The following is a 20,333-nucleotide window of genomic DNA, read 5'->3' as shown; positions in this document are numbered from 1 at the left end:
CCTCCGGGGCAGGCGGGAATCGAACTCATGCAGAAGTGGCTTTAGTTTCTCAGTGCTGTGCTTTAACCCGCTGCGCCACCAGGGAGGGCCCTAGTTTGTTGTTTTTAAAGGCGGACATGATTCTCTAAGGTTTGCTCCCAGATAGGAAGGCCTGTATCCTTTTTTAAAAAATTATTTGGATTTCTGAATAAAGAACTAGACATTCTGTTCTACCATAGTTCTATTACAATTTTGGGAGTCTGTATCTGTAAGCAAATTAGACAATCACCTGGGTAGAACTGCTTAGATGTATTTCATTAGTCATAGTTAATCACATAAGTTTAACATTGTGGGAAATCTTAGTGATTTTTTTTTTCATGCAAGTATTAAGATATATCAAAACTTCAGAAAGATGCCATGAAGTGTGGTTTGAATCTTTATATGAGAAAGGTTAGGCTTAGTTTGTTAATCAATTTACAGCCTTTAAAAAATTCAATTAATCACTCGTTTTTAAACCTTTTTCTTGAGTGGTTGCTCATACATGAATAATTCTTGATTTTGTTTCCAAAGCTATTACTGGTAAAAGAAACATGGAAAGTGGTGCAGTTCTGCTAGAATCCAAATCCTCACCATTTAACCTTCTGCATGAGATGCATCAGCTACGCCAGCTCGGCCACCTGTGCGATGTGACTGTCAGTGTGGAGTACCAGGGTGTCCGGGAAGAATTCATGGCTCACAAGGCTGTGCTGGCAGCCACCAGCAAGTTTTTTAAGGAAATGTTCCTTAATGAGAAGACTGTGGATGGTACTAGGACTAATGTCTACCTAAATGAAGTGCAGGTGGTTGATTTTGCTTCATTTCTTGAGTTTGTCTACACTGCGAAGGTACAGGTGGAAGAAGATCGGGTGCAGCGAATGCTAGAAATGGCTGAAAAACTAAAATGTTTGGACTTATCAGAAACTTGTTTTCAATTAAAGAAACAGATGTTGGAGTCAGTGCTTTTGGAGCTGCAGAACTTCTCAGAGTCTCAGGATACAGAAGGAAGCAGTGGATCCCAAGTGAGTGCTGTTCCTGAGCAGCCACTGGCTCTGGCCAGCGCAGCAGAGGATGGCCCTCTTGCCAATGGCCTCGTGGATTCCTTGGGTCCCGCAGGGGAGGGAATCAGCAATGGCATTTTACCAGCCATGCCTCTGAGGAAGTCCAAGGAGAAAGCAGAGAAGAAGAAAGAAGTCGTTAAGCCTCCCTTCCCTAAAATCAGAAGAGCTAGTGGAAGGCTAGCTGGAAGAAAGGTCTTTGTGGAAATCCCTAAAAAGAAATATACAAGACGACTTCGAGAACAGCAAAAAAGTGCTGAGGATGACATGGGGGACTACAGATGTCCCCAAGACTCCAGCCTCGACACTGTGGGGACAGAGCTGGAGCCAGGTGCCAAAAACGAGAATTGTAGTACTGGGGTGAAAGTGGAGGAAGTGCTGCAGAAAGTGGTGATAGGGGAGGAGGAGGACGAGGATGAGGAGGAGGAGGAGGGTGGGGAGAAGAGGAAGAGCAACTTCAAGTGCACGATCTGTGACAAAGCCTTTTTGTATGAGAAGAGTTTCCTGAAGCACATCAGGCACCACCACGGGGTGGCCACTGAGGTGGTTCACCGCTGTGACACTTGCGGCCAGACCTTTGCCAACCGCTGTAACCTGAAGAGCCACCAGCGTCACGTGCACAGCAGCGAGCGCCACTTCCCGTGTGAGCTGTGTGGGAAGAAATTCAAGAGGAAGAAGGATGTCAAGCGGCACGTGGTGCAGGTCCACGAGGGCGGAGGCGAGCGGCACCAGTGCCAGCAGTGCGGCAAGGGCTTGAGCTCCAAGACCGCCCTGCGGCTCCACGAGAGGACACACACGGGCCATAAGCCCTATGGCTGCACGGAGTGCGAGGCCAAGTTCTCACAGCCCTCTGCACTCAAGACACACATGAGGTACGGGCCGTGCGTGGCTCCACACGTGGAGTGTGGTGGGAAATAGCGGAGGCATTTCCGGATTGTGACTTGTTGGTTTATTTTCTTGGAATGTGCGTGGAGAAACGGAGGTGGTTCTAGGGTTGGACCAGTATGGCTACATCACCTGGTTTTTTATTTCTTAATTTGCTCCCTTTAAAAACTGGGAGAGGCTATTTTGAGACAATTGTGAATATTCTTTCTAGGTAGAGGTGCCATGAGATTGCCTTCCAGCTTTCTGGAAATCTGCAGTGTTCATCTAGGCTGGAGGCCCAACGGGACTCCCAGCTCCTGACAAAGAACCCAGTTCCCCTACTGCTGCACAGACCAGGACCCACGAATCTTGTCTTGCATGTACTGCAGGCCAGGCTCTTCCCCCTCCAGGGTAGACTCGTGCTATAGTTCCCACCACCTCTGCGAGTGGGGGCAGTTACCTGTATTTCTCTTTCCCTGATTCATTTAGAACTTGGTCTGTGACCTCTGGGTTTCAGTCCTGTAACCACCTCAGTGGCATGCATTTAAGGCTTTAGGCTATTTATCTGGTTTTATCTTTCAGCTCTCTGGGCTTGGATAGTATGCCATGGCTTAGCATGGTGTTTTTGGTGTGTAAATCTGTTCTTGAACTATATGTGGGTAGCATTCAGTTTTCAAATGATTTCCCTAGAATGCTTGTATTCCTGCTTGAAATCCAGACAAGCAGTTTTCTACTCTGTTCTGTATCTGCACACAGACCTGGGTCAGTCTTTGGGGTAGTGATGTGGTTTTCATCTTCTTTTTACTTTGTATATTGTTTAAAAACTTGGTCTAGGAACTTGGAATTGATGGCCACTTCATACTGGTTGTGAAATGCAAATGCTTTTGCACACTCCTCAGAAACCAGCCTTCTTCAGCACTTGGAGAACAGTTCTTTCTAGACAGTTTTTTTTTTTTAAGATTTATTTATGCACATAGAACTGGGGTACAGGCCAGAGGTGCAGGGGTGATGAGAGGATTCACCAGAGACAGAGTGGGGAGCAGAAAAGGCCGACTGACGAAGTACACTGCTGAGGGGAGCAGCGGGCAGGTCAGGAGAGTTCTGCCGCGCCATGTGGATCATCTCTGGGGCCAGGGATTGAACTCATGCTGAAGTGACTTTAGCTTCTTAGTGCTGTGCTTTAACCCACTGAGCCACCACGGAGGTAGGTCCAAGACAGTTTATGTTTTATTAGGAAAAGGTAGTAAGTTTTTTGATAACATGGTACTTTGTCAGCAATAGTTCGAAGGTGTTTGTGGTTGATTGGAATAAAGAAGCCTTACAAATACAATTCTATTTAGTGTTTTAAAACTACACAAAGGTGCGGTTCTCTGCTCGCATATGCTAAACAGCAGAAGCCGGAAGACAGGTATGGGTGGAATCAGTGTCTTAAGGGGCAACATGTCAGTCTTGCCCGCATGCAGAGACAGAGGTGGGGAAGGAGATGATGGCTCTCTTTACCTTTCACTCTATTCATTTTCAATAGGTCTCTTGGAATGAACTGTCTTTGCAGGCTAGGGTGGAAATTGTATTGCAAAGTGAGGTTTGAAATACATCCTAAGTTATCATCTGAATGTTGTACTTTCAGAATTCATACAGGGGAAAAACCTTTTGTCTGTGATGAATGTGGTGCAAGATTCACTCAGAACCACATGCTGATTTATCATAAAAGGTGTCACACAGGTAAATACTCATGCTGTTGTGATTGAATGTCTTTCCTAGCTGTAGACGCAAACTGCCATTAACTAATTTAGAAGTTGGCATCTATCAGAATGATGTAAGTTAAAGCCATAAGTAGCATTTCCATCTAGAAAAGTGAGCAAAATGTACAAATAAAATATGCTCACCATGCCCAGTGCTGGCATGCTTGTTCCAATGCCTTTGCATATCCGGTTGTAGGAACTGGCATTGAGTCTTGTGTATCAAGAGGTATCAAACAGTTCCTATTACTTTAGACCCAAATTCCACTTCGAGGAATCTGTTGTAAAGAAACTGTTCAGAATATGGGAAAGGCCTTATGCTGTTCTTTTCCAACTATTAATAACGAAGCATTAGAAGCAATTTTATTAGTGTAACCACAGGAAGTGGCTCTGTAAATTGGTCAATTTATCCGCTTCTGGTTCCTGATCTGGCCATTCAGATTCAGAACTCTGAACAGTATGATTAACACCCATGCAGGGATATTGACTTAAAAAATGCACAATTAAGCATATAGTAAATCTCAACTATATGGAAAACCTGCACATGAAAGACTAGAAGAAAATCGTTTTATGTAGTATTAAGGGGTGTGTGAAATGATCTCACTTCCATTTTTCACATTTTATATTTTATTGTGACGGCGAAAATTTAAGTTTGCTTTATTCTTATTCAGCATAATAACCTTAAAATTTAGAATCCTGTATTATACAAAAGCATATAGACTCTGTGTGCTATAGTAGTCACAGTAACTGTTCTTTCATGTTTGTTTGCATTTTCCATTTTTACTTCTAACCACTGTCATGTGCTTTTAAGTTCAAATTCAGGCAAGACAGAGTTGAGGCATTTAATGCCAAATTACTAGACTGTAAAATGAGCATAAACTGATATCTAATGGAAGGTTGGGGGTGGAAAGGTCACACTGACCTGCCACCCTTTTATAATCACTTGATTATAACATTAATTCAGATTTTATTAAAGCTGATCTTTATTTTGATGTTTGATATCGGGGCACAACTAATAGTGAGTCTGACTTATGGGACTTAAAGAACTGTGTAACATGAAATGGCATTTTAAGTTTTTTCTTGTTCTATAATCCACTCTAAGTTGATGAGGATTTGCTACTCTTGAGTAGCTATGCCTGTTATATTTAAGATGAACTTCCTCTCAAGAGGGGCTGTTATTCTAATAACAATCCCTAGAAGTGCTTTCTGAAAAATAACAATTCTCCAAACCAGTTGTAAAACTGTTTTCAAATGACTAATACTGTCCAAACTGAGCTAAATACCTCTTTAATTCTAGTCTAGTTTTCCAGAACTTCCAAGGGTATTTTACACCAACACTGAGCAGGTAGTAACCATCTTCAGCGACTAGAGGTTCTGATAGTTCCAACTAGAGAATGTGGCACGCTGCCTGCCGAGGTACCCTGAGGAGCACACGGGTTTAAGAATGTGGGCCTCTCTTCCCTTATGTCTTAATGTCTGAATCATTTCTAACTCTGTTTCATCTTTTCATGTAGGTGAAAGACCTTTTATGTGTGAAACATGTGGCAAGAGTTTTGCTTCTAAGGAGTATTTAAAACATCACAATAGAATCCATACTGGATCGAAACCCTTTAAATGTGAAGTTTGTTTCAGGACTTTTGCCCAGCGGAATTCACTTTACCAGCATATTAAAGTCCACACAGGTATGGCTGGACTGTTGTCAGAAAAGGGAATTCATTATTCACCATGGCAAGAAAAAAAGCCCTAAAGTTTTAGGTTTATTAGCAAATTATTTGGAATTTATCTTTGCATTTTGTGTAACAGCATTAAAAAGAAATGAGCTTCATAATGGACCAGGTGAGAAAATAGTAAGAATAATGAACAGCCATATACCAGAGACATTTTGTGGGGGTGGAGTGGGGAATGGGATCAAAAACGGAGTGGAGGGAGAGGGAGGGAAATGCATGGGACTATGGTGATGGCACACGGGTGACTCGGTGATGGGAAACCCACGGGGATTACAATTGAGATGAAAACAACATGTACAAGATGATGTAAAAATAAATCATTATAAAAAAAATGAGCTTCTAGTTTCTGGCTCTGAGAAGCTGACGATATGAAGGGTTGAACATGAATGTAGATATGTGAACATTTAAATGTCTCCTGATTAACTTAGGGACCATAATTTCTACATTTCAGAGTATGTATACCCGCTCGTAAATTCATTTATGTCAGGGCTAGAGTTTTCTATTCTGTTACTGTGAAAAAGAGGGAGAAACTTCTATAGGTGTAATACCAGCTACAGGTGTGGCTTTGGGCCCTGCTGGGTGTAGACTGTAAACTCTCCATTTTGAGTCAGTTGACCCTTGAGTTGGGCCTTAAGTAGCTGTATGGTGAACACCCATGATTTTCTGTAGTTTACAAACAGCATTATTTCAGTGTGTTAGAATTAAACACCGTAGGCTAAAGAACTCTTTTCTTCTGTCTCAGGGGAACGGCCCTATTGCTGTGACCAATGTGGAAAGCAATTCACCCAGCTCAATGCACTGCAGCGCCACCATCGGATCCACACAGGAGAGAAGCCTTTCATGTGTAACGCATGTGGGCGGACATTTACAGACAAGTCCACACTCCGGCGGCACACCTCAGTAAGCTTGCTTTTAAGAACAACCACTGGTGCTCCCTAGGTGCACACAGCCCTGGACAGCCAGAAGTGCCTGTCAGTCGTTCCATTAAGAGGCGAGGGAACATTTGAGGTCTTTCTCTGAAGACCCAAGTCTCCGGGCCTAGGAAGGCTCAACTCTGTGATAGATCCTTTTCTAACAGTGATATGATTGGCATAAAGATACTAAAAATTATTAAAAGGATGTTTTTCTGGAGCAGGATCTAAATTTAAGTTGAAGTGAGATGATTGTTATTAGCTGTGAATTGAGGTTTATAGTTCCTTGTGCAGAAGCAATCAGTGACTTTTGTTTTGTGTTTAATTTGTAGATACATGATAAGAATACTCCATGGAAGTCTTTCCTTGTTATTGTAGATGGCTCACCCAAGAATGATGAAGGGCACAAGACTGAACAGCCTGATGAGGAATTTGCACCATCCAAACTTTCGGATAAATTGCTGTCTTTTGCAGAAAATGGCCATTTTCACAACTTGGCCACAGTGCAAGACAGCATCCCTGCTGTGCACGGGAATAGTCCCATTGACCCTGCCTGCAAGTCGGATGACCCTGTGGTGTCCCAGGATGCCCTGCTGGCCACCACCATCAGTGAGCTCAGTGGGCTGACACCACAGACAGACCCGATGCCCACACAACTTCACTCCTTAACCAACATGGAGTAAGAGCTTGACTTCAGCTGCCAACCCGGTGGCAGCTTGAATCTTTGCTTCTATAAGAGAAGTAAAGATAGCTGTGTAGGAGATAAGTCAGGGACTAAGCAAAAGAACTGTGGGCAGTGAAGAGAACAAGAATGATTCCTACAGATTCTCCCAAATTTCTGCTCACTTGCACGTCTTGATCAAAGCATTTTTAAAGCTTTCCCTTAAAATCCTGATCTGCATGATCTCAGCTACACTTAGCAAACAAGGCAGTTACCATAACCTTACTTATTTCTGGTACAGGTTATATGTGTTAATCATTCTAATGCTTGATTATTTTGATATTTATGACTTGGACATCTGCTTACCTTAACTGTCCACAGCAGTGACCCAGGTCATGAAGTTGCTATACCTGGTCTCACCCTGCCTTAGCTTCCATGTGGGCTTATTTCTGATACTTTTATCGTATTTTTCTACCAAGCTGAAATAAAACTGGGGCCGTGTATTTTCAGCTATGTCTTTCCTGTTGAAATGAATGAAGCAAATAAATTTGTTCTGGGGACCCTTGAATGAATTACTGCACTCGTTCCTCTCTGTAACCTCTGCCCCCCCACCCCTGCCCTCAACTACCTGTTAGTAAACACTAAAGGAGGAATGACAAATTGGGTACTTGCTCACTGCCTAGGATCTCTCAGCAGTAAGCAGGTAGAACATGTGCCATAAAATAACTTTTGAAATGAAAATGGCTGTTTGTTGCCTAAAAATCAGATTAGGTAAAAGCTGTTCTACCAAAGATTCTAGCAGCAAACTGTACTATTTATTTTGCAAAGAAGTGTGAATATTAAGCAAGAGGCTTTAGAAGACTTGAAATGTTTCAGCCATTTTATTTACAAAGTAGAATGAGGTAACTGTGTCAAACTTAGAGCAAAGTATTAGTATTTTTGCAGTTTTTCTGACGTGAGTTCCAGAAACCCAGACTTTCTCATTTCCACACGCAAAGCTTGAACTGTTTGTTTTGTTGGGAGCATGTGAGCATATGTCGATGGGACCAAAGGCCTTGCCACACTCCTCCTTGATTATGCCTTACGAGAGGACTGCGAAGACAAGTGTCTTAGATGCGCCTTTGGCTATCACATGCTGGCCTTAATTGCTCGAAATGGTTTGTAGTTAAGAGACTATTCTGCTTTATTTTCTAAGCCTGACTCTTGGTTCCTGTAGGTTGGTGGCTTGGGTATATTGCTATGTGCTTATGAAGTGCTTTGACGTAACCATATTAAAAAGAAACATGAATGGTAATTGTTTCATTCGCTAGTTAGTTGCTCTCTTCCTCCACATTTTAATTTATTAAACTTGCTGTGAAAACACTTTTTTCTAGAAGAACGGTACTTTGATCTGTAAGTATGAGACAGCTGCATTAAGCCAGAAATTAGTGAGGGAAGACTTGCTCCTTGAGTGCTTACTTTTGTTCTAGCATATAACATGTCACAGGAAATACTAAAAACACCTTTAGGTGTTTTAGATGCTGATAACATGTTTCACACCTGCTCTTGAAGACAGCCATACTGAATGATTTCAAAATAAGTTGACAACTTATTCTAGTTATGTTTACAGAACAAAAAAAAAAAGTGACTATCACTTTGGTGAGAGAAAGGACCTACTCAGCTGATGAATTGTTTCATGGAATAAAGTTATCTTGAGGAGGAATTTAAATAATTATTTTGTTACCTACTGGAAGAATTTTTGTCTCGAATTTGTTTCTTTAGAAATTCTACAAAAAAACCTGAAATGTGTTAATAAATGTTTACTTTGTAAAAACAGTTTTGTAAGTTTATTTCCACAGTTAGAATTTAGGCCCTGCAGAAATGATTCTTAGTTGAAACACAAGTATCATTTCCTCAATGTCATAGGTAATGAAATTTCAAGTCAGAGTCTATAGGATTAATCTAACTAAACAATTTAGATTGCATGTTTATCCTTCCAAGTGAAAGGCAGAGAGCAACACTAACCTCTGTAAGAAGATGTGTAGCTGGTGCTGTGTAGTGCAAGTGGACTGAATTCAATGTCCTAATAATGTTGGCTGCACAGACTTCTCCGATACTCCCATTTCTCTGTCCACTTCCTGTGAGAGTTAAGGCTACCCCTTGAGAAATCCAAAAATTCCACAGAAGCCATCACAGAGGGATTTGCCCCTCGGAGCAAAAGCAAGGCCCTGAGTGTGTGACAGCAGGCAAGCGCCCCTGCTTCTGCACTGCCTTCCCCAGAGCCTCAAGAAAGGCTACTGGAGAGGAGGCCCAGCTCATCTCTCAGCTCAACCATGAGGGAAATACTGTCATCCCACACTCCAAAGTGCTGCCTTTGGTTCTATCAACACTGTAGAGTTTGAAAAGAAATGAGCCCTTTGGGGAAAAGACCTTTGATAAAGGTGAGTTATAACAGACATGTGGCTATGCTAAAGGTGACAAACAAATCTGAAAATGAGCTGCAGTAATTAAACTCCAATCCATTAAATTTTAGACCACGTTGTACCAGGAACAATTTTAGAAACCAAATGAGTGTTCGTCCCCTTAAATGAACTTGATAGTTGTTCACTTAAAATAGCAGTGAAGGTTGGGGGTGGAGAGAGGGAGGGACTCATGCAAAGGGCCATCTGTTCACATGTATGACAGCAAGGGTAGAAAAGACCATAGAGGGTTGGAGCAGTTCACCTTAGCAGAGCCCAGAAACCACACATCTACCTCTGTCAATCTGTATAGTGACTTAGCAAAATTAGCAACACCAGGTGTTTAAACTGTCATAGTGGCTTCTTTTTGTTAGGAAATACTGAATCAAAAAGGCATCTGAATGATAGCGTAATCCTGAACAACTCAGAATTCCTTAATATGGACGGATTTTTCTACCATTTGTTTGTTTAAAATGCTTTGAGTTATCTCTAAATTGTGGACTTGAAATTGACCTGAGGTCAACTGGCCATGTATTTAACTGCCTCTTCTTTTCAACCCCCAATCCTATGTCATACTCCTCCCAGGTTCTAGAGGGGAGGAGTTGGCAAGAGTGCTAGCCTTCTCCAGGTAACTTATCCCAAACAGACTTCTGTAAAGTAAACACCCAACTCAAACTAACAGAGGCGAGTGGCTTCAGGGTCCCTTGCTGGACCACCTCAATACTCTCTAGGCACCACTGCTCAGTCAACTTTCAAGTGGCTATAAGGAGCTTAGAGGATACAAGCAAGAGTCCTTAATGGAGGTAGCAGGAAGGTATGAGAATGTGAAGCTTAGTTTTGAGATTAATTGAGTACATCAATAGACTAAGGTTTCCTTCAAAGTCCCTTATCTTGTAAACACACCAAATACCCTGAATTTCTATTAAGTGACCTAAGTTAAGTGCTTGGATGGATATTCAAAGAGCCTAAAAAAGATAATGCCCATTACTTTCAGCTTATTGTGAACAATCTGAAGGAAAGGAAGTTCCATTGTGCAAATGGAATTCGGAAAGAGTAGTCAAGATAATACTGATAATTTCCACTTTATTTGTTGTACAGGTTCACACAAAACATCCATACTCTCTGCTAAGAGATTTACCATCACATGGGCAGGTAGTTTTCATAAGTAATTCTCTGCCCAAGAGCAGCAGGGGGAACACTGTAGAGACCCACTGAGAACCTGACAGGCACGAACCTGCTCCTTAGCTCCTGGCGCACACTGCAGGCGGGAGGGTCGGAGGCGCATGCGTGCTGCCAGCTCCTCTGAAGCAAGCCACAGAGGTCTGCGTTTGGACATCTTAAATACAGTCAGAGAAAAATAACAAGGGCACACATTTTGGTTACAGTGACACCATCACACACAGGCCACAACTGTGCAAAAATACTGCTTTCAAATCATTAAATAAAAAAAAAACTCATAAAGCTATAAAAATATTGCCACAAAACAAAGCTTTCCTGAAGAGATTTGAACTGACTTTGATTATGAACTAAGCTCAGATTTGCTAAAATACAAGGATTACAACATAAAGTCCTATTTTGCTCATAAATGACTTCTATAAATCCAGGAGACCTAATTCAGAGCTCCAGTCATGGCTCCTCTCTGTGCTGATGGGACACTTCAAGGAAGTCTGGACACTATCAACGGGACAATTCCCTTTATCATCTGGCAGATCTGTTCTAGCCTTTATGGTTATTTTAATCCTTTCTAGGTGAAGTATCACAAATGAAAATTAATTCTTAACTCGGCAGTGATCCCAGGGTTTACTTCACTAAAAATAAGGAACAAAACGTCACCGATACTGCTTTAAAAATCATGCTTCTTCATATAGAGGTTTTTTAGTAGATCACTATGAATAAACTGAAATTCCTTAAAAGAAATCATTTGGTTTTAACTTTACATGGTAAGATGGTTTTTTTAACAAGTGGAAATAAACATTCTAAACCAGAGATAGAACAAGAATGCTGGCACTAGCATTTAAATGCTCCCCACTTGGAAAGAATTACAGCTGGAACACAGGACGCTGCAAAAGCTCCCCAGGCTCTTGCAAAAGGAGAGTATTGGGCTGGCTGAGGAATAGATGAGTTATTGCAACAAGAATCCACATCTAAGCATTTTCTCATAAGAGACTCCACAGGAAGCAAAGAAGTTTCAAATGGGCTGTGTTCTGAACTGTACTGTGACGTTCAGCGTTCTTTCAACAATACCAGACCTTTGAAGGAAGGACAGACTCCAGGGCCCAATACCAGAGTTATCTGTATCTTCTGATCCATCCCTTCTATCCTCAGCTGACACTGTGCCATTGCTGACCATCCTTGTCACCTGTCTACCCCACCTCATAACCTGTCCATCATAAAAAATGCCACATAAAAAATGCCACTGCCACCACTGTAGAGGGAGAGCCTGCACAATGTGGTCTCAGCTGGGCCTCTGCATCTTCATTTCCTGCTACTGTCCCTCCATTTCAGATTGACTGACACTATCCCAGGCCATCCTCATTCAGTCAAGTCACACAGTCACATACCCACTCTATTTCTGTCCAACTTGTCTACTAACTCAGTCAAGGGCCATCCAAAATTGAAAATGCCACTAAAATACCAATTACTATCTGACATAATATGGAAAATTTCACTGCCTGTCCTTAATAACTGCTGTCACAATTTAAAAAGAACCACAGGGCCTCCATGATGGTGCAGGGGCTAAGTCTCAGCGCTATCAAGCTAAAACGAACCACAGGTTATGTCTGGCAACAAATGTTTTAAAACACAAATCATTGAAGCATAAATATGTGTACAGAGGAGATTCAGGAAACAAGATGATGTCTAAAGTACAATGTGAGCATGTAACATGCAGGTAGGGGTCAAGTTCTTAAATAAGAGCACATATTATGTAAATCAAAATAAAAGGACAGAGATCAAATACACTAAGATCAATCCAATTGGCTAAGAGGAATATTAAGTCCCCATCAGAAGCTAGTTTGGATTCTTCTCCAAATGTGCAAGTAGTAAACCCAGTATAATATTAACTTATCTAAGCTGTCACATTCAATAAAGAGATAAAATGAATGACACACATTCTCAAGCTTTGACTCCTGGTTCTGAATGGGATTTACATGAACATGGCAACGAGAGCACCATTTTATGTGGGGAAGTATATAAACACAAAAGTAAAGGGATGTGCCCGTTAAACAACTTTATGTGACCTTAAAGAAAGGAGTATCCATTCCAACTAAATTGGAAACTCTCTCCAGGAAAAGGTGATATTCTGTTTTTCAAAGTCCTATGTGTGTGTGTATATAAGTACAAATCAGTCAGACTCACCTTGACATTCATCCGCACACATAAACAAGCACTGCCAGGAAGCTCCCTTCACTTACAATGTGCAGTAATGCCAGCAGACCCAGGCTATTCTGAGTTTGTGCATGCATGTTAGCAAACAGAACAATACACAAAGCAAAGAAAGTGGTCACTAGCACCATCAAAAGAATCACAAGATAACAACAACAAAATTTCTAATGAAAAAGGTTATAAATTCATTCCCAACAACCATCCTAAGCTAAACACAGATATTTAGAGAATACTTCCCAAGCATCTATTAGAACTCGGTTGGGTACTCAAGTCCATGAAGGACAAAAGATTACGTGGCAAAACTTAACAAGGGCCCTGCAAGTATCAAAACAACAAGAATCAGTTTCTGAAGTAGTTCTCAGAAAACCCCAGAGACTCTGACAAGCATTGAACTAGCCCATCCTACCCACAATATGCACAGGAGCTTCCCACTTGTCCACTTCATAGCAACACAAGCATGGCGTGCTTAAAACACACACAGGTCATTTGGCTCATGTGCAACAAAATTAAATCATTAAATGGGCATCCCGTAAAGATCAGTTGGCCCTAAAACAAAACTAAAGAGGAATTAGCTGCATGCCACAAAGACAGGGACGCTTCACTTCAGGTCTCCATCTCCTTCTCCATCCCCTTGGATGGACTTTTTGATACGAAGCAACATGGTAGTAAGCCACTGATCCAAGCGAGATATCGAGTCAAATTCCTTCACCTAGTTTAAGGAGAGAAAAACAGGAATTAGTCCTTGGAAATACAATCCACACACAAAACAACAGTACCCTGAGCTGTTCAAACATTTATACTGATAATCTGCCAATACTCTTCATTAAAAACTGTTTATTTTTTTCATTACCCTGTGACAGCTTTGATGGAGCTGGTGACAAGTTCATGTGCTTTTTATGTTGCTCTATATGCTAACATGTGCATGGCAAAAAATTCCTAATAGCCTTTACACTTGGAAGAACAACATACAAAAAACACGATCCTGTATAAGAATCAGAAAATGGAACATTAATACTGCTCAATACTCACTGAAAATGAAAAGAATGTACCTGCAAAGAAGGAATGTGTGGAAGTAGAATTCTTTTAACTGCCTTTACTGCATTATCACAGAATAAAATTTCAGTGGGACAAAAATTACTTTTGGTAGCAAAAGTTAAATGGGAAAACATCCCTTTCAAAGTCATGGTGATCATCTTAATGAGGATATATAGAGAAATTTGCTTGATTATAAACATAAACTGGGAAAGCAGAAAATGATGAGTCTGAAGAAAAATATCTCCCATCTATTTTATGCCAAGGATATAGCAAACTCACACTATTTTATTTTTAAGTTGTATTTCAAAGTATTTTATTTTTAAACTGTATTAATAATTTAAATTGTGTTTAATTGATTTTATTTTTCACATACTTATACATCAATTATTTTAAAAAAAAAACATTCAAATTAACAAAATACTAGAGGATACTGCTTATTAAATTTGCCTCACAGCTAAATTTAGTAAATATAACTGCCTAATTACTAAAGTTTGTGGAATAGATAAAATACGACCTTTGTAAAATATACATTAGGTATACTGGAATAATGTTTAAATAAATTTCAACCTGTACATTACAATGAAAAGAAATTTCTGTAACTTAAACTTTCAAAGAATGCACTATCTCCCAAAGGCATAACTTACTGCTTCAGTGTAAGCTTCACTATTCTGTTCTTCATGAGCTTCTAAAAGTTTCTGGCAGAACAATATAGACAAATTAGTTTAAGTTAAAAATTTCCAACTATGAATAGATACTTTAGATAAAGATAAAGCTTTAGTATAACAGTATAACATTGCTACTGCCTTATAAATAAATACCTTATAAAATTGGGGAAATATTAATTAGAATATAAACCAGGCCCTCCCTGGTAGTACAAGGGGTTAAGATGCAGCACAATGAAGCTGTTCACAGCTACTGCAGCACGTTCCATCCCTGGCCAAGACCTCTCCTGTCCCACCCGTCAGCAGTGTATTTCAGTAGATCTGCCTGTTCTGCTCCCCACTCTGTCCCTGGTGAAGTCTCCCATTCCCTGCATCTCTGGCCTATACCCCAGCTCTCATATGCATAAATAAATAAATTTTTAAAAAAACATAAAAATAATGTAATTCAAGAATTATCCAAAGTCAGAGAGCTCCATGTTTTGTGTTAATTTTTCTGAACTGCCTGTTTAAGAACACAATGCTTATATCTCTGACTCTAGTCACACTTGAGACCTATTCTTTAAAAGCTGAAAAGCAGGCAGCAGACTTCATAAAATTAAAACTTCATTATACCCAATCCTACATGACAACAAAGGTATTTTTTTTTCAAAGTTCTAGCATAACTTACTTTCAGTAATTTACATTCTCTTGAATCAGTGAATGCTGGAAACATCTCCTCATATTTCTCAAGTGCAAGCTGAGAAAGAAAAATCACCTGTTAATATCAAATTCACTGAACAAAGAAACAATGTCTTGAACATTACCTTTAGTAAGACTTATCTACATCCAATTTGCAGTGGTAAGCAGCATTTTGTTAAACTTGTCATCAAAATGAATTTGATTTAAAATTTTCAATTTTAGTTCAGAAGAACTCTAAGCCATTTTTTCTTTTTTTCTGAATTAGATTGCTGTAAGAAGACAGCAAATGTAAATTAGAACCAAATGTAATTCTAATAAAACCTTACAGACCAGATGTCTGTTTTCATCCACAATGGAGAAGTTCTTCCAATTTTCAAACAAAAATTTGAGGAGGCTGGAAGGAAGTTTTTTTCTTTCAGCAGCTTTACTTCTTCTCTTCCAAGTCTGGACACTAATAAAATCTAGGAGCCACGTCTCTGCCTCTTGTCTCTTAGTTTCCATTCAGTTTTTCAATTTCTCTCTAGTTGGAATGAAAATTCCAAAAATAGCTATTCTACTTATCTCCCCTTTTACCATCTAACTTATTTCAAACAAATCTACTGAAGGAAAGATGGTTGCCATCTTCTGACTGAAAAGGACAGCCATGGTGACTGATCATGTCACCATGTATTAAATTATGGTTGGGAAAAAATACCATACAGCATCATTATTACTACTGTTATTATGTTATTATTTTTATTATCATTACTAATGTAACTGGTTTAGTTCTGCTACTAACAAACACCACACAAATAAAATGAAGCAAGGATGACTGAGTACCTAGATCCTGTTTTCATGACTAACCTGTGTCAGAAAGCTAGCACAGAAGAATGTTTACCTTAGCGTTCAACTCATCGACTATGAAGTGACAGAGCGCTGCTTTAAAGAAGTAGTCCTTTGCACTGTACTTCAACAAAGGATTGTCCATAGTGTTTGCTCCAACCTAAGCACAGAAAGCAGAGTTAGGCTGACAAAGCTTGCCTTTTATATTAGACAAAATGATTCACATCTACTGCCTGTCAGAAAATATTTCTGTATCTTACATTAGTTTAGCCAGGAAACATACTTTCTAACCTAGTATCATATACTAGAAAATTTTACCAGACAAGGAATAATATTGAGTACATAAAGTGCTGACCTGTTAAAAATGACTCAGAATTTACACTTCCAGGAATATGGGATAGATGAACTCTCTATCCCTCCTGCAGACAATTAAATACCCAATTCATATAACACAAAGATAAGAAGAGTAAAAAGTGGAGAAGAGAGCAGACCAGCCAGGGACCTAAAGACAGGCAAAGTATGCCAATGAATTCCCTGGGTTATGTTCTTTCCTATGTTTTTGACTTGGAACAACCTGTAAGTGCTAATGGTTGTAAAAAGAGATTGGTAAGTCTGCTGTCTCTGGCCAAAGGCAGAAAATGGGCAGTCTAGCAAGACTGAAAACATTCAGAATAATAACTACTCTATTTTGGTCAGAAACCACAGAAAAACTGTGACTCTACACTATTCACATCAGTAGATTCAAGATATCTACCTTTTCAAGAATGCAAGGAGGAGCCAATATTGTCACTGAGGTAGCTTTGTAGCCTCAATGACGGCTAAGTAGGGAGCCAAACCTTCCACCCCTGCCACTGAGGTGGGAGATTACATGCCCTGAGATGGAGGATCACAGGAATCGGTGGCCCTCACCTCCAGGGACATGGACTCAGAAAAGACCTAGTGGGGAGAGAGAGAGTTAAGACTTTCACCATCACCTAGTAGTAAATGAAGACAACCCTAGTAAGTTGTTAGAAGAGAGCAAGCAAGGGCTGGAATGCCTGCCTCTGCCCAGGAGGGAACAAGAGACCCTCCAACCCAATGGCAGTGGAATGGGAAGCCTGAACTTCTTTACCACCATCTGGCAGGAAAGAGACAGCATACTCCTTCCTTCTCCATCTAGTGCGGTGTCAAAGAAAACCAGCTGAAAGAAGGTTTAATTAATGTATTATGTTTTATAATGCAAAAATGTACATTTTTCAATTGAAACTCATGCCCATTATCAGAAAAGATCAAGTGAATGAAGGAAGACAAATGATATAAACAACTGGTGCATGATAACTCTGAGATGACAGAATATTAGAATTATCTAATAACAAAATTTTTAAAGGGACCCTTATAAAAATACTTCAAAAAGCAATTACAAAAACTCTTAGAAAAAAAACAGGAACTCGTCATCCCCCCAAAATCATAAAAAAATCACTTCACAGCAATAAACCCTAAAGGGTATTTTAAAAATGGAAATTTCAAAAATAAAAGATACAACTGACAAAAAAGGTAGATGGGCTCAACACTAGAATATATGGGACGATGGTGAGAATTGGTAAAGTGATAGAACAATGGAAATTACTTATTCTGAACAGAGAGTAGACTGAGAGAAAAAAATGACCAGAGCCCTGAGAGATTTTTTTTTCTCTTGTAATTTAACATTTGTTTCCTAGAAGAGAGAGGAAGAGGGGTTGAAAAAATAATTTAAGAACTAATGGCTTAAACACCTCAAATTTTACAAAACATAAATTTGAGAAGTTTAGAAAAAGCCAAACAGAGTAAAAGCAAAGCTGTCCATGTAAAGTCACATAAACTTTTGAAAACTGAAGATAATGTTTTGAAAACAACCTGAGAAAACCAATACCTTACCTACTAGGGAAAAACAATTTGAATGACAGCAAATTTCTTTTAGAAACCATGGCGGTCACAAGTAGCACATTTTTCAAATACTAAAAGAATTGCTAACACAGACCTGTAAGCCAGTTAAAACACGCTTTAGGTATGAAGGGGAAAGCAAAACATTTCCAGCTAAAGAAGCACTTAGAAAATCTGATGCCATCAGGCCTACCTAAAAGAAGGGCAAAAGGAAAAGAAGGGATAAGAGAAGAAATGTTCAGACATCATGAAGGAAGAAAGAACTTTGCAAGCAAAATCTGGGTAAGAATAATGAACTTGAGTTTTCTAAATTATCAAACAATTTCTAAATTATTTGATGAGTGAAGCAAAAGCTGTAGCACTGATGGAGAAGAAATAACTATACATTGAGTGAAAAAGGTAAAGGGGTGGAAATTAAGATTTCCATATTGTACTGGAATTGATAAAACAATATGATAGCTATGCAAAGGTAATACACACAGAGCAATTACTAAAAAATTATATTTGAAGAGATACACTAAACACTATACTCAAGTAACCACTGGAAGACAGGAAAAAGAAAAGAAAAACACAAGAACTGAGCACAAATTGAAAACAAAAATAAAACCATAAACCTAACATATCAATAATTACATTTAATATCGGTGGTCTAAATACATCAACTAAAAGATAGAAACGACAAGGTAGATTATAAAGCATAATTTAACAATATACTGGCCACAAGAAATTCACTTCAATCACAATGATACTGGTAAGGCTGAAGGAAAAAAGAATGAAAAAAGGTATATACATATGAATCAAAAGGAAGTTGGAGAAGGGAGAAGCTATATTAATAGCAGATAAAAATCAACTTCACCCTCCCTGGTGGCGCAGCTGGTTAAAGCACTGCACTGAGAAGCTTAAGCCACTTCCACAATGAATTCGAACCCCGCCTGCCCCAGAGGAGATACACATGGTGTGGCAGACCTCTCCTGACCCGCCCGCTGCTCCCCTCAGCAGTGTACTTAGTGGATCTGCCTGTTCTGCCCCCCACCCTGTCTCTGGTGACTCCTCTCACCCTCCGCATCTCTGGCCTGTACCCCAGTTCAATATGAATAAATAAATAAATCTTTAAAAAAAAATCAACTTCAGAGCAAAGCAAACTGCTAGAGACACAGGGAAACAATACATGTTAAAAGGTTAACTCACCAATAAGACAAAGTAAGTTTAGATGTGCATGCAACATATAATAAAGCTGTAAAATATGTGAAACAAAGATTGAGAGAAAACAAAGGTCAAATCTACAATTATATAGTATACTATATACTATATATATAGTCAAATCTATACTTATATAATTATGCAATTATACTTCCATATATTAAGACCATAAAACAAATTTCAACAAATTTATCAGAATCAAAATCATTCCTAGTCACAATGAAATCAAACTAAAAATGGGCCCTCCCTCCCTGGTACCCCACACAGCACTGCAAGCTGGTCACAGCCACTTCAGTGCAAGTTGCATCCCCAGACCCAGAGGTGATCCACAGGGTGCAGCAGAACTCTCCTGTCTTGCCTGGACTGTACCCCAGTTCTGTATGCACAAATAAATAAATCTGTACAGGCCAGAGATCCAAGGGAGGTGAGAGGATTCACCAGAGACAGAGTGGGGAGCAGAACAGGCAGACAGATGAAGTGCACTGCTGAGGGGAGCAGCGGGCAGCTCAGGAGAGTTCTGCCATGCCAGGTGGGTCAGCTCCGGGGCAGGAAATTAAACTCATACTGAAGTGGCTTTAGTTTCTCAGTGTTGTGCTTTAACCTGCTGCGCCACCAGGGAGGGCCATAAATAAATAAATCTTTAAAAAAAAAAAAAGAAATCCAACTAAAAGTCAACAATAGAAAGACAACAGGAAAATCTAGAACTAACTGGAAATTAAATGAAACACATCTAAATAACCCACAGGCATAGTAAATAAAATGAGAAAATTAAAACAGAACAATATTAACAGTCAAAGCCGTGTGAGGGGGAAGTCAACAGAACTAAAACAAAAAGGAAGATCAATAAGCTAAGCCTCCATTTCAACTCTTAAAAAAAGAGCAAAATAAATCCAAAGGAAGTGGAAGGATGAAAGTGGTAAAAATAACAATACAATTAAAGAAACTGAAAAAAGTAAAAAAGAAAACCATCTAATTTATCCAATGTTTACAGAAGAATTAACAATTCTTCACACATTACTCCACAAATTAGAAATGGGAGTACTTCCCAACTTATTCTATGAGGCTAGTATTCCCTTGCTAGCCAAACCAAAGGCATCACAAGAAAAGAAAATTAAAGATCAATATCCCTTATATTGATGCAAAATACTACCAAACTAATTCTAATAACCTAAAAAAGGTCTACACACCATGACTTTGTTTTAAAGAAGTAATTTTGTTCAAAGTGAGAGCATTCTTTTAC

At 39.6% G+C, this 20,333-nt stretch overlaps 2 protein-coding genes across 5 annotated transcripts in view; one reads left to right on the top strand and one right to left on the bottom strand.

Moving 5' to 3' along the window:
* GZF1 (GDNF-inducible zinc finger protein 1) overlaps nucleotides 1–11,544 on the top strand; it is a 13,297-nt gene extending 1,753 nt beyond the window's left edge. For 2 of the 3 annotated variants that reach the window (XM_004687130.2, XM_012728287.1), the window contains exons 2-6: nucleotides 550–1,945; nucleotides 3,565–3,659; nucleotides 5,191–5,358; nucleotides 6,146–6,303; nucleotides 6,647–11,544. In XM_004687130.2, the coding sequence (XP_004687187.1) occupies nucleotides 570–1,945; nucleotides 3,565–3,659; nucleotides 5,191–5,358; nucleotides 6,146–6,303; nucleotides 6,647–6,997 (2,148 nt within the window). In that variant the 5' untranslated portion in view covers nucleotides 550–569 and the 3' untranslated portion in view covers nucleotides 6,998–11,544. The remainder of the gene's footprint in view (nucleotides 1–549; nucleotides 1,946–3,564; nucleotides 3,660–5,190; nucleotides 5,359–6,145; nucleotides 6,304–6,646) is intronic. The other variant, XM_012728288.1, reaches the window with a different exon arrangement.
* Nucleotides 10,481–20,333, bottom strand: part of NAPB (N-ethylmaleimide-sensitive factor attachment protein, beta) — a 46,928-nt gene continuing 37,075 nt past the window's right edge. For both annotated transcript variants that reach the window (XM_004687128.2, XM_012728289.1), the window contains 4 exons: nucleotides 16,050–16,154; nucleotides 15,162–15,230; nucleotides 14,477–14,527; nucleotides 10,481–13,506 (listed from right to left, as the gene is read on the bottom strand). In XM_004687128.2, the coding sequence (XP_004687185.1) occupies nucleotides 13,396–13,506; nucleotides 14,477–14,527; nucleotides 15,162–15,230; nucleotides 16,050–16,154 (336 nt within the window). In that variant the 3' untranslated portion in view covers nucleotides 10,481–13,395. The remainder of the gene's footprint in view (nucleotides 13,507–14,476; nucleotides 14,528–15,161; nucleotides 15,231–16,049; nucleotides 16,155–20,333) is intronic.

Source organism: Condylura cristata, unplaced genomic scaffold, assembly GCF_000260355.1.
Source record: "Condylura cristata isolate star-nosed mole 26May11 unplaced genomic scaffold, ConCri1.0 scaffold00022, whole genome shotgun sequence".
Classification (NCBI taxonomy): domain Eukaryota; kingdom Metazoa; phylum Chordata; class Mammalia; order Eulipotyphla; family Talpidae; genus Condylura; species Condylura cristata.
This window is presented reverse-complemented; position numbering and strand designations above follow the sequence as displayed.